The 16118-nt window shown below is 39.0% G+C and overlaps 1 protein-coding gene across 1 annotated transcript in view; it reads right to left on the bottom strand.

The window, feature by feature from the left end:
- Positions 1-16118, bottom strand: part of LOC117328481 (protein O-mannosyl-transferase TMTC3-like) — a 32975-nt gene that overhangs the window by 15122 nt on the left and 1735 nt on the right. The window contains 10 exon segments of the mRNA XM_033886015.1: positions 87-224; positions 849-932; positions 4795-4946; positions 5741-5993; positions 7735-7907; positions 9981-10096; positions 13568-13667; positions 13947-14028; positions 15330-15466; positions 15901-16098. Of these exon segments, the coding sequence (XP_033741906.1) occupies positions 87-224; positions 849-932; positions 4795-4946; positions 5741-5993; positions 7735-7907; positions 9981-10096; positions 13568-13667; positions 13947-14028; positions 15330-15466; positions 15901-16086 (1421 nt within the window). The 5' untranslated portion in view covers positions 16087-16098.

Below are 16118 nucleotides of genomic sequence, written 5' to 3'. Positions count from 1 at the left end.
GCTGTACACACTAACATTAACTAGATAATAACTTTGATAGATATATAGATAGATAGTAGATGTAGTACGGGTAGAAGGTTACTTACCTGGCAGCTTTGACGAAGTATTCAAGTGCTTCAGTGAACCGTTCCTCTTTTTCCAATGCATGACCGACATTGTTAAAGCACTTTGCATTCCTCTGGTTAACCTTCAAGGCCGACTTAAATAAGGTGTATTCCGACTTCCTACAAAAGTACAGAGCTTTAGTATATCTTTATATCCGCCATTAGACTGTGGATGTGATGAGGTTAGGAATCTCACCTCACTAGAGTTATTGCAATATTCAAACACAGTTCAGCAGCAAAAATCAACAGACGTTAAAAAAAGCATCAGGCTCATTAATACTCATGCTCGTATACACGTTAGATCACAGACTAATTTTTGTGGACTTTATGGGGTCAATAATGTCAATTCTCATGACGTAATTTTCTTTTGTAACTAAGTTCCTAATTTTTGCAGGTTTAGCCCCTGGAAATATCCTTCCCAATTCACTAATTTGCTTTCCAGAAAGACTCCCACTCCAAACAAATAAATATAACCCTGGACTAGACTGTTTGCCTGATTATTCGGAGTAATGCTATAACGACAGAAAAGGCACACACTTTGTGCCCTCTTCTTCTTTGGAGGTGGGTGTGGGGCGTTAAGTATTCAAAACTGACTCCTGCAAATATCAGTTTTTACATTAAATAAAAAATAGTGCATCAGCTAAAGAATAAAATCTGACAACATTTGAAAGTGTTTCAGCTTGAAAGTAAAGAGAGAGTAAGCCCTGTAGGTACATGCGACATGTGGTGTATAAACATACTTACCATTCCCAGTTTCTATGGTGAGTCTTTAGTCCGTGCGTTAGTAAAAGGAGACCAAACAAGCCCCATAAAATAGGCTTCAAGCTTCTGTGAAGTAGGAGAAAATGTAGAAAACAAATAATAAAAGAACACAAAACTCTATATCAGTCACAACCAGCTGTTAACTCAGTCATCTTCACAGTTACACACAGATACTCTAGTAACCACAATCAACAGATCTCTATGGAGAACCAATTATGAACATCATGTAAGAATAAACCTTGTTGGGTTGACATCTAAATGGAATTTTAAAGCCCTGTGATCACATTGTACCAGGTAGGCCTTACTGGCTTGGTGTGTGTAGGGATTTTGCAGCACACAGGAAAATTTCTGTCAGTGTGCTAATCTTTGGATGAGTTTCACCATGTACATAAAATTGATGCATACGTATCACTTGCGTGTTACTTGTGTGTGCTCCGTGTGACCTGCATGCCAGGCATGTGGATGGGGCAGGCTATCTGTTTGCCAAGGTGTGATACCTGTAATGTGTAAGGACATGTAAATATGGGTCAGGCAGTGTGGTTCTCATTTATCTGAGAGACAAAGATGTCCTGCAGGTCAACCGCAAAGACATCAAACAAGGGCGCTAAGGAGGAAGAGGAGTCAAAGGGGTCCAAGAAGGCCAGGACTATGAACAGGATTAGCAACAAAGATCTGGAAGACAACTTCTCTGAGAGGCTCCTGAAGAACTACATCCTCTGGGACTCTGCCTGTATGAACTTCCACCTGGCCAAGAAGGAACTCATGTCTGCAGACAAGGCCACATGTTATACTGTTTCATTATTAATTTCAATGATGCTTACCTTGCGGATGTAGTGTTGTGTGGAACTCTTGCTCATTGTTGTATTTTGCACCTGACACCAGATGTGTTTGTGTAAGAGCCAGTTTCACCACAGGCTCTTTGTAACTCTGTGGTTTGCCTGATTATGCAGGGCCCCACTTTGAAAAGTGTGTTTAATATTTCTCAGGGCATCCAAATGATGCTTCATCCTCGGTCATAAATGAACCATGAGGTAGTCGTACAATCCAAATCACCTACATGTTTCAGCACTTAACCACATACAGGTCCACCATCTTCTAGTCCTTCTTTTTTCCCTGTGTCTTCTTATGTGATGCAGCTTCACTTGAACCTGCATGAGGCCCAATTGGTATTGAATGTGTGCTCTGTTGGCCATCCTGCATAAAGTTTATCTTCTCATCTTCAAAATAACTCAAGGAATTTTTGTAAGCACTATCTATATAACACAAGTCCTTACAGAATGCAAGCAACTTGCCCACAGAAAGTCGTCTGATTACCAGCAGGAAGACAGTAACTTGCCCTCAACATGCTCTCATTTTACTTGTACACATCGTTCCATGCCTGCAGAAATAACAGGCCTCACACAGATTGGCAGTATGAACACTGTTCCCTACCAGCAAAATGCCCAGTTCATGGCCACAACTGACATGTGCTGGCACAACATGACCAACTTCAAGTCCACAGCCATCCGATGTTCTTCAAGCAGATAAAATGCCTGTGACTTGCAGCCACCGCCATTTTTCTGCATGGACCTATGCACACAAACTCGTGTCACCTATCCAGAAAATTTTTTGAGAATCTTCAAAACTTGGCTGCATATTTCTCAGTTTTCTGTGTGCACCTGCAGGCAAATCCAGAAGAGAACCTTACAAGATACTGCCAGGTACATGTCATGAGTGGGGAGCCCCAGGTAGTAAAATTTGCCCTCTGCAAATAGTTTGCAAGACCTGCCCATAACAGTGTGACAGGGCCTCAAGTAGCGTTTTCAGACATTCTTTGAGACATATGATCAATATACTTTTAGAACTCAAAACAGAATCTGTTCTACAATGAACCACATTAAGTAGAGTACTATCAACTTTGTAAGATCTCCTTTAGAGTACTATCAACTGTGTGTGATGACTGAGTTCAACAGTAGGAGAAAAATACTTAATCAAAATGGTGGTCAGCATGCTCAGACATGGTAACAAGGTAGAAAACAATAACATGCTAACAAGTACACAAGAGTTTAATGATATGCAAAAATACAGTTTGTAAGTCAAAGGGAGAAAAACCTCCGCAATATCAATATCCTATAATAGTCATTCTTAAAAATTAAAAAAAAATTAAAAAAACAGCAAGAAATTAAACCTATAATGTGTAGGGTGTATTGAGATGTTCACACTGCAAAGCAACTAAGTAAAGTGGAAGTTCATTAACTCAAACTCGACAGGACCATGAGGAAACTTTGAGTTATCCGAGTGTTCAAACTAATCGAGTTGTCATTTTCGGTATAAAATTTGGTCAATATTTGTCAACTTTATATTATCATTATAACTCCGCTCTGTCACTCATCAGTTTAGTGTAAATACATGTAAATGTATATGTAATGTCACGATAGAGTTTCTTTCATTCAGTCACTTCAATATACATGTCTTATTTGCAAAAGGAATAACAATAAAATGGAATTCAACCGAATACAAATTCATTAACATATGTACATCATATAGAATTTTACACAGTAGATTATATGTAAAATGTAACAGAACCATTACCTTATATTGGACAAATAAAATACTGTTTGACAGGCCTACTTACATTTTACCGATAACCATGCCATTTCCATGTGTATTAGCACAGGAAGTTGATGATGATGTGCGCATGTGCGCATAAAATGTTACTGTTACTGACTTGGCATGTTACCCAACTTATTGATAGACAGCGGTGACCGCTACAGACTCTGAACACCTCGGAAGTAATTAGCATCATTGTTTGACACATTTCTATAAATAGTGTTGTCACCTTGATCTATAATTTCTAAAATAATATCATTATAAAGATATGATATCTTAAGCAATCCCAACTGACAAATTTATATGTATATACCTGATATTACCAATGACCTTGACCTTAGCTTAAGGCTTAACCTTTAACAATGAAATACCAACTCAATATACAGCAAAACTCACTTGTGTCAAACAGGCTTGAATCGAATACATCGGATGAGTCAAATGTTTCATTTGGTCCCAATTTGTTTTCCTTCTTTATCTTAGTAAATTAAACCCTGATGATTTGAACACTGTTGAATCGAATACTGTGAATGTGTCAAATATATTCTAAGGTCACTCCCTTCTTAACTATACCAAAATTTCAATTTTTGTGTAGAACATTGCGGCATCATGCTTTCTCAGGAAAAATTTGCTGACCTCCGCCTGATTGACTGCATGTGACCGATCAGCCGTAGCGGTGTTGCCAGAGCCTATTTTCAGTTTCTGGCTGGCAGTCAAACATTATCTCGTTGTTTATACAGGTGCACAGTTGAAGTAAAATGTTAAGGAGTAAATAACTTTACAAACTTTGATTTGCTATGTTAGACTTATAGTACGGTTGTACGTTAAAGCCTCTAAGTATAGCTTACATTCTGCTTTAGATTTATTGGAATTTAGCTGGAAATGCTACCAAACTCAAATGGAACGTTTGAACATGTTTCAGATCAAAGGACGAAGGGAAGTAAATATTGTACCGAATATTCGAATACGATTCCACTACTCGAATATTCGGGAAATTGGTATTGATTCACGAACATTCGACCATTCGTTTCAGCTCTAGCATGAATCCAAGTAACAAGCATGAAGGTCCAGTGTCAATTAGTATATGACAAACTTTATCTTTGATGTAGGTAAACTTATGCACCAAGTATGAAATTCCAACGTCAAGAAGTGTAGGAGGTAGAGCTCAGCTAAGATAATGTGCGGAAGGCCGAAAATCAGAGAGAGCAAAAAAAACAACGCAAAAGCACTCCCCCCCCCCCCGGATTCCCAGTGAGGGACTAAGTACTGATTATCGGAAAGAAGACATTACCTGCAAAACTGATGTGTTGCCAAAACAATAAAAATTACCAACACAACTCACTTGTGATGACTGAGGAGGAGATGGAAACCCAGCGCGACAAGCATACAGAACCCCATACTTGGAGTGTAGAGGATACGCTCTGCCACCACGAACCCAACCGGGAAAAATAGGTTGGAGGCCGGAATAAACGGAAGCACCATCAGAGTCAGCGCCTAGACAACAAAGATAAATAAATATCAGAAATGTGTAACAAGAACATGACAATCATACTACAATGAAGAGGGTTCTCTTATCATACCATCATAACAGCTCTGTGCAGACTCCCTCACCCCCACCCTTCGGTTTCCCATACACACAGACTTACCAGTTCTGTTTAGACCCCCCCCCCCCCCCCCCATCCCTTCACTCTCTCATACACACAGACTTACCCGTTCTGTTTAGACCCCCCACATCCCTTCACTCTCTCATACACACAGACTTGCCAGTTCTGTTCAGAACCCCACACTCCTTAACTCTCTCATACACACAGACTTACTAGTTCTGTTTAGACCCCCCCCCCCCCCCCATCCCTTCACTCTCTCATACACACAGACTTACCAGTTCTGTTTAGACCCCCCCCCCCCCCCCCCCATACACACAGACTTACCAGATCTGTTCAGAACCCAACACTCCTTAACTCTCTCATACACACAGACTTACTAGTTCTGTTCAGAACCCAACATCCCTTAATTCTCTCATACACACAGACTAACCAGTTCTGTTTAGACCCCCCCCCCCCCCCATCCCTTTACTCTCTCATACACACAGACTTACCAGTTCTGTTTAGAACCCCCCCCCCCCCCCCCCCCCCCTCCCCCAATCCCTTCACTCTCTCATACACACAGACTTACCAGATCTGTTCAGAACCCCCCCTTCACTCTCTCATACATACAGACTTACCAGTTCTGTTCAGAACCCCCCCCCCCCCCCCCCCAATCCCTTCAATCTCTCATACACACAGACTTACCATGATAATGGCTCTGTTCCTTTTGTCCTGGCTATTAAGCATGTATATTATAAACTTGACCATACATGCATAAAACCCCAGAGTTGCTGCATTCCTCACATCGAGCAGGGATTTCACGAGGGGGATTGTGCCCATTGTCCAATCACAACAGAGTCCAGAAGGACAGAGGAGGAGCCAAAGGTTGACTGGCAGGAGAAAGTTAAATGTCAGGTGTCGGGCAGGGAAGGCAGCTTGGGAAGCAGGGTTATCAAAACTGAAAAAGTACAATTAACTCCAATTATAGTCTGTTATCAAACAGACAGTAGTATTCTACTCATAGTTTACCTGTTTGAACCAGAATTGTAATGGAAAAGGATAACTAACTACTACCACAATCTTATATACTATCAAGATCTAAGTCACTATCAATATCTAAGTCACTATCAAGATCTTTGTCACTATCAAGATCTTTGTCACTATCAAGATCTTTGTCCATATCAAGATCTAAGTCACTATCACTATCTAAGTCACTATCAATATCTAAGTCACTATCAATATCTAAGTCACTATTAATATCTACATCACTTAAAAAAATACATGCCACTATCAAGATATGTCACTATCAAGATATGTCACTATCAAGATTTACATCATTATACATATGTAAAGATCTACAACACTATACAATCACTGTCAAGATCTACATCACAATGTGGCTATAAAGATCTACATCATTATAAAGATCTAAGTCACTATAAAGATCTAAGTCACTATAGAGATCTACATCACTACAAAGATCTACATCACTACAAAGATCTACATCACAATGTGGCTATAAAGATCTACATTGATATAAAGATCTAAGTCACTATAAAGATCTACATCACTATAAAGATCTACATCACTATAAAGATCTACATCACTATAAAGATCTATGTCACTATAAAGATCTACATCACTATAAAGATCTATGTCACTATAAAGATCTAAGTCACTATAGAGATCTACATCACTACAAAGATCTACATCACAAAGTGGCTATAAAGATCTACATTGATATAAAGATCTACATCACTATAAAGATCTACATCACTATAAAGATCTACATCACTATAAAGATCTATGTCACTATAAAGATCTAAGTCACTATAAAGATCTACATCACTATAAAGATCTAAGTCACTATAAAGATCTAGTCACTATAAAGATCTAAGTCACTATAAAGATCTAAGTCACTATAGAGATCTACATCACTACAAAGATCTACATCACTACAAAGATCTACATCACAATGTGGCTATAAAGATCTACATTGATATAAAGATCTAAGTCACTATAAAGATCTACATCACTATAAAGATCTACATCACTATAAAGATCTACATCACTATAAAGATCTATGTCACTATAAAGATCTAAGTCACTATAGAGATCTACATCACTACAAAGATCTACATCACAAAGTGGCTATAAAGATCTACATTGATATAAAGATCTACATCACTATAAAGATCTACATCACTATAAAGATCTACATCACTATAAAGATCTACGTCACTATAAAGATCTAAGTCACTATAAAGATCTATGTCACTATATAGATCTACATCACTATAAAGATCTACATTGATATAAAGATCTAAGTCACTATAAAGATCTAAGTCACTATAAAGATCTAGTCACTATAAAGATCTATGTCACTATAAAGATCTACATCACAAAGTATCTATAAAGATCTACACAATGTAACTATAAAGATATACGTTGATATAAAGATCTATGCCACTGTAAAGATATATGCCACTATAAAGAGGAAACTTAGCAATAGAGTTAAAATACATTTAAGAAATAAGTAAAATTCCTGAACTAGTAGATTCTTATTCTATTTAATTCCTTTTTATTCCTATAAAAATTGCAGGAAACTGTGATTGAATGAAGTCAAAAACAATTTTACTTCCATACATTTATAATGTTTTTACTTCCATACATTTACATTAGAGTTATAAGGTACTCACTTTGTGAAGACAGGGAGCTGGGCTCCCATCACTTTGATTCTGGCGAAGAGTAAGAATAGTGTGGTACCCACAAGGAAACCAGCTCGTACAACAGAGTTCCTCAGCCAGGGAGGGATAGAGGGCTTCCCCTTCATAAAACTCCCCACCACTGCCAGAAGCTCCATAAATGTGGCCTACAAAAATATTGATTATCTCCTTTTGAAAACACTGGTCCTATTGCTACACAGCAGCAAATATCTTCTTTTTGATATATTAAAACTTATCCTATCTCTGTCCTACACCTCACACACTAGACAGTACTCACCCTACACCTCACACACTAGACAGTACTCACCCTACACCTCACACACTAGACAGTACTCACCCTACACCTCACACACTAGACAGTACTAACCCTATTCCTCACACACTAGACAGTACTCACCCTACACCTTACACACTAGACATTACTCACCCTACACCTCACACACTAGATAGTACTCACCCTACACCTCACACACTAGACAGTACTCACCCTACACCTCACACACTAGACAGTACTCACCCTATTCCTCACACACTAGACAGTACTCACCCTACACCTTACACACTAGACAGTACTCACCCTACACCTCACACACTAGACAGTACTCACCCTACACCTCACACACTAGACAGTACTCACCCTACACCTCACACACTAGACAGTACTCACCCTACACCCCACACACTAGACAGTACTCACCCTACACCTCACACACTAGACAGTACTCACCCTACACCTCACACACTAGACAGTACTCACCCTACACCTCACACACTAGACAGTACTCACCCTACACCTCACACACTAGACAGTACTCACCCTACACCTCACACACTAGACAGTACTCACCCTACACCTCACACACTAGACAGTACTCACCCTACACCTCACACACTAGACAGTACTCACCCTACACCTCACACACTAGACAGTACTCACCCTACTCACACACTAGACAGTACTCATCCTACACCTCACACACTAGACAGTACTCACCCTACACCTCACACACTAGATAGTACTCACCCTACACCTCACACACTAGACAGTACTCACCCTACACCTCACACACTAGTCAGTACTCACCCTACACCTCACACACTAGACAGTACTCACCCTACACCTCACACACTAGACAGTACTCACCCTACACCTCACACACTAGACAGTACTCACCCTACTCACACACTAGACAGTACTCACCCTACACCCCCACACACTAGACAGTACTCACCCTACACCCCCACACACTAGCCAGTACTCACCCTACACCTCACACACTAGACAGTACTCACCCTACACCTCACACACTAGACAGTACTCACCCTACACCCCACACACTAGACAGTACTCACCCTACACCTCACACACTAGACAGTACTCACCCTACACCTCACACACTAGACAGTACTCACCCTACACCTCACACACTAGACAGTACTCACCCTACACCCCACACACTAGACAGTACTCACCCTACACCCCACACACTAGACAGTACTCACCCTACTCCTCACACACTAGACAGTACTCACCCTACACCTCACACACTAGACAGTACTCACCCTACACCTCACACACTAGACAGTACTCACCCTACACCTCACACACTAGATAGTACTCACCCTACACCTCACACACTAGACAGTACTCACCCTACACCTCACACACTAGACAGTACTCACCCTACACCTCACACACTAGACAGTACTCACCCTACACCTCACACACTAGACAGTACTCACCCTACCTCACACACTAGACAGTACTCACCCTACACCTCACACACTAGACAGTACTCACCCTACCTCACACACTAGACAGTACTCACCCTACACCCCACACACTAGACAGTACTCACCCTACACCTCACACACTAGACAGTACTCATCCTACACCTCACACACTAGACAGTACTCACCCTACACCTCACACACTAGACAGTACTCACCCTACACCTCACACACTAGACAGTACTCACCCTACACCTTACACACTAGACAGTACTCACCCTACACCTCACACACTAGACAGTACTCACCCTACACCTCACACACTAGACAGTACTCACCCTACACCTCACACACTAGACAGTACTCACCCTACACCCCACACACTAGACAGTACTCACCCTACACCCCACACACTAGACAGTACTCACCCTACACCTCACACACTAGACAGTACTCACCCTACACCTCACACACTAGACAGTACTCACCCTCTGTGCGACGAAAACCTCGTACACACAACATACTCCTATCACTGTGATGCCCTGCTCCTTACATAACATAGCTATGGTGACGAGAACCACTGTCATCAACAAGGGTCTCCACACTGTAAAAAGATAAACACTTTGTGAACCATAGGATAAAGGATGACAAAGACGAGACATTATTCCTAATAACAAGTCTATTTGTCCATCTTATGTATTATCTACTAAAAAAGCTTGCACTGTCACCAGTAAGGCTGAATTACACCCACCCCAACTCCCCAACTCATCCTGATTCCCACTCTGCCCCAAACACCTAGATAAAGGGGGGTAAAATAGATCAAAAGTAGGAGTTGTCTGTACAAGATTCTGTCTACAAAGATTGGAAAAAGAGATACAAATGCCATGAAAATACTGACTAAAATGTGAGCACAGGTGCACAATCACAGTGAATGATGACTACCTCAGTTAAGTTTCACAAAATTTGCTTTGTTGCAGGGGTACACAAATGTAGTTCTTTGAGACAAGTGTTTGTTACCTATTTGAGACCTGTATACCTTGAGACAAGTGTTTGTTACCTATTTGAGACCTGTATACCTTGAGACAAGTGTTTGTTACCTATTTGAGACATATATACCTTGAGACAAGTGTTTGTTACCTATTTGACACCTGTATACATTGAGACAAGTGTTTGTTACCTATTTGAGACCTATATACCTTGAGACAAGCGTTTGTTACCTCTATGTTACCTGTATACTTTGAGACAAGTGTTTGTTACCTATTTGACACCTGTATACCTTGAGACATGTGTTTGTTACCCATTTGACACCTATATACCTTGAGACAAGTGTTTGTTACCTATTTGAGACATATATACCTTGAGACAAGTGTTTGTTACCTATTTGACACCTGTATACCTTGAGACAAGTGTTTGTTACCTCTATGTTACCTGTATACTTTGAGACAAGTGTTTGTTACCTATCTTACACCTGTATACATTGAGACAAGTGTTTGTTACCTATTTGAGACCTATATACCTTGAGACAAGCGTTTGTTACCTCTATGTTACCTGTATACTTTGAGACAAGTGTTTGTTACCTATCTTACACCTGTATACATTGAGACAAGTGTTTGTTACCTATTTGAGACATATATACCTTGAGACAAGTGTTTGTTACCTATTTGACACCTGTATACCTTGAGACAAACGTTTGTTACCTATTTGACACCTGTATACCTTGAGACAAGTGTTTGTTACCTATCTGACACCTGTTTACCTTGAGGCAAGTGTTTGTTACCTATCTTACACCTGTATACCTTGAGACAAGTGTTTGTTACCTCTATGTTACCTGTATACTTTGAGACAAGTGTTTGTTACCTATTTGACACCTATATACCTTGAGACAAGTGTTTGTTACCTATTTGACACCTATATACCTTGAGACAAGTGTTTGTTACCCATTTGACACCTATATACCTTGAGACAAACGTTTGTTACCTATTTGACACCTGTATACATTGAGACAAGTGTTTGTTACCTATTTGAGACCTATATACCTTGAGACAAGCGTTTGTTACCTCTATGTTACCTGTATACTTTGAGACAAGTGTTTGTTACCTATCTTACACCTGTATAACTTGAGACAAGTGTTTGTTACCTCTATGTTACCTGTATACTTTGAGACAAGTATTTGTTACCTATCTTACACCTGTATACATTGAGACAAGTGTTTGTTACCTATTTTAGACCTATATACCTTGAGACAAGCGTTTGTTACCTCTATGTTACCTGTATACTTTGAGACAAGTGTTTGTTACCTATCTTACACCTGTATACATTGAGACAAGTGTTTGTTACCTATTTGAGACATATATACCTTGAGACAAGTGTTTGTTACCTATTTGACACCTGTATACCTTGAGACAAACGTTTGTTACCTATTTGACACCTGTATACCTTGAGACAAGTGTTTGTTACCTATCTGACACCTGTATACCTTGAGACAAGTGTTTGTTACCTATTTTACACCTGTATACATTGAGACAAGTGTTTGTTACCTCTATGTTACCTGTATACTTTGAGACAAGTGTTTGTTACCTATTTGACACCTATATACCTTGAGACAAGTGTTTGTTACCTATTTGACACCTATATACCTTGAGACAAGTGTTTGTTACCTATTTGACACCTGTATACCTTGAGACAAGTGTTTGTTACAGGTCTATTTGACACCTGTATACTTTGAGACAAGTGTTTGTTACCTATTTGAGACCTATATACCTTGAGACATATATACCTTGAGACAAGTGTTTGTTACCTATATGACACCTGTTTACCTTGAGACATGTTTGTTACCTATTTGACACCTGTATACCTTGAGACAAGTGTTTGTTACCTATCTGACACCTGTATACCTTGAGACAAGTGTTTGTTACCTATCTGACACCTGTATACCTTGAGACAAGTGTTTGTTACCTATTTGACACCTATATACCTTGAGACAAGTGTTTGTTACCTATCTGACACCTGTTTACCTTGAGGCAAGTGTTTGTTACCTATCTTACACCTGTATACATTGAGACAAGTGTTTGTTACCTATTTGAGACATATATACCTTGAGACAAGTGTTTGTTACCTATTTGACACCTGTATACCTTGAGACAAGTGTTTGTTACCTATTTGAGACCTATATACCTTGAGACAAGTGTTTGTTACCTATCTGACACCTGTATACATTGAGACAAGTGTTTGTTACCTATTTGACACCTGTATACATTGAGACAAGCGTTTGTTACCTATTTGACACCTATATACCTTGAGACAAGTGTTTGTTACCTATCTGACACCTGTATACATTGAGACAAGTGTTTGTTACCTATCTTACACCTATATACCTTGAGACAAGTGTTTGTTACCTATTTGAGACCTATATACCTTGAGACAAGTGTTTGTTACCTATCTGACACCTGTATACATTGAGACAAGTGTTTGTTACCTATTTGACACCTGTATACATTGAGACAAGCGTTTGTTACCTATTTGACACCTATATACCTTGAGACAAGTGTTTGTTACCTATCTGACACCTGTATACATTGAGACAAGTGTTTGTTACCTATCTTACACCTATATACCTTGAGACAAGTGTTTGTTACCTATCTGACACCTGTATACATTGAGACAAATGTTTGTTACCTATCTGACACCTGTATACCTTGAGACAAGCGTTTGTTACCTATTTGAGACCTATATACATTGAGACAAGTGTTTTTTACCTATCTGACACCTGTATACATTGAGACAAATGTTTGTTACCTATCTGACACCTGTATACCTTGAGACAAGTGTTTGTTACCTATCTGACACCTATATACCTTGAGACAAGTGTTTGTTACCTATCTTACACCTGTATACCTTGAGACAAGTGTTTGTTACCTATCTTACACCTATATACCTTGAGACAAGTGTTTGTTACCTATCTGACACCTGTATACCTTGAGACAAGTGTTTGTTACCTATTTGAGACATATATACCTTGAGACAAGTGTTTGTTACCTATTTGAGACCTATATACATTGTGACAAGTGTTGGTTACCTATTTGAGACCTGTATCCTGTTGACTTGGAGAAGGACATCAGTGCTAGCAGGAAGAATATAGAAGACAGTGCCTCTGCTCTTCCCACCACCCCAGTCACCTACAAAATATCATACAACATTCTGTTGCAAATTCTAACAGTTCATTGAGAGTATTTTGAAGATCATATGTGCATTTCAATGACTAATGTCAATGTGAGCAAACTAATTATTAGTTAATTTTGGCCACACAACATCAAAGTTACAAATAGATCATATATAAAATATAGCACATAACTTAAAAAAAGGTAGTTTAAAGTACAAAAAAAACTCTACTCAAGTTCAAGTCTTCTTGTCACATTGTCTATGATTTCTGTATCCAAATGAACACTAGAACTTACAGCTTCAACGTGGATTGGGTGGATAGCGAAGAGAAAGGCAGCAACAAAACTAGCAAGGTCTGGCAGGAACATACTACACATTCTACAAGTAAGAAATTTATATCATAAAATAGTCAATGGGAAGTTGAATATCGCAGGACAACAGGAAGTGGGATATCACAGGATGACTGAGAGTGGGATATCACAGGACAACTGGAAGTGAGATATCAAAGGACATCTGAAAGTGGAATATCACAGGACAACTGAAAGCGAGATATCAAAGGACATCTGAGAGGGACATCACAGGACAAGAGGAAGTGGGATATCACAAGACAAGAGGAAGTGAGATATTGCAGTACTACAGGAAGAGGGATATCGCAGGACGACAGGAAGTGGGGCATCAAAGGACAACTGAAAGAGGGACATCACAGGACAAGAGGAAGTGGGATATCTCAGGATAACAGGAAGTGGGATATCACAGGATAACAGGAAGTGGGATATCACAGGATAACAGGAAGAGGGATATCACAGGACGACAGGAAGTGGGACATCAAAGGATAACAGGAAGTGGAATATCACTAAATAACAGGAAGTGAAAATCAACAGGAAGTAAATACCACATGGCACAACACTTACAGGAAGTAAATATCACAACACTTACAGGGAATTAATATCACAACACTTACAGGGAATTAATACCACAACACTTACAGGAATTAATATCACAACACCTTACAGGGAATTAATATCACAACACTTACAGGGAATTAATATCACAACACTTACAGGGAATTAATATCACAACACTTACAGGGAATTAATATCACAACACTTACAGGGAATTAATATCACAACACTTACAGGGAATTAATATCACAACACTTACAGGGAATTAATATCACAACACTTACAGGGAATTAATACCACAACACTTACAGGAATTAATATCACAACACTTACAGGGAATTAATATCACAACACTTACAGGGAATTAATATCACAACACTTACAGGAATTAATATCACAACACTTACAGGGAATTAATACCACAACACTTACAGGGAATTAATATCACAACACTTACAGGGAATTAATACCACAACACTTACAGGTAATTAATATCACAACTCTTACAGGGAATTAATACCACACCACTTACAGGGAATTAATATCACAACACTTACAGGTAATTAATACCACAACACTTACAGGGAATTAATACCACAACACTTACAGGAATTAATACCACAACACTTACAGGTAATTAATATCACAACACTTACAAAAACAAAATATTATATTACATTTTCTGTATCAAAACATTTTTTATATCAGTCAACATTATATTCACTTCAAACAATGAACATGTTATGTAGATTTTGTAAATGTGAACTAATCAATTACTTCATGAACAGTAGACAGACAACAGCGTGGAGGATGACATTGACAAGATGGTAACCCATGGTATCCAGCTCATAGAGGAGGTAGTTTAGTCGAAAGGTCAGCACACACAAAGGTCGATAGGATTTGTGACTCTTCTCCTACAATAATGAAAGCAATATTTGTTGTATGGTAATCAAGTAGAAACTCAAGCTATCAGTCATAGTCAATCTGAATTTAATGTTATCAGTCATAGTCAATCTGAATTTAATGTTATCAGTCATAGTCAATCTGAATTTAACACAGATAGAAACTTAAGTTATTAGTCATAGTCAATCTGAATTTTATGTTATCAGTCAAAGTCAATCTGAATTTTATGTTATCAGTCAAAGTCAATCTGAATTACTTTTTCTTCTCAAACAGTGTATACAACTAGATCTTAAATATAAGCTTACATTAAAGTGGTCCTGAGTGAAAATGATTTATTGAATGAAACATAGAATACTTATCAAACAGCTATTGTAAAGCAGTATCCTCTACAAACAAGTACAAACAAAACAATGTACATGTATAACGATATACACTAAATAAATACCTTGTACATGGGTGTACCCCAAAAGTCATTCCAGAAAAGTCGTTGTACTGGGACATGGGGTCGCAGATCTTTATTATCTACGATGGCAGAGACATCATCAAACACAAAGCCAGCCCCTAGAGAGTTGTAGTAACATACCGCCACTGTCACCACCACCACAAGCTGGTACATTCTCAGATTCTCCATTTCACATCAACACTGGAAAATCATTTCAAAAC

The sequence above is a fragment of the Pecten maximus genome, chromosome 5 (genome assembly GCF_902652985.1).
Source record: "Pecten maximus chromosome 5, xPecMax1.1, whole genome shotgun sequence".
Taxonomy (NCBI): Eukaryota; Metazoa; Mollusca; class Bivalvia; order Pectinida; family Pectinidae; genus Pecten; species Pecten maximus.
This window is presented reverse-complemented; position numbering and strand designations above follow the sequence as displayed.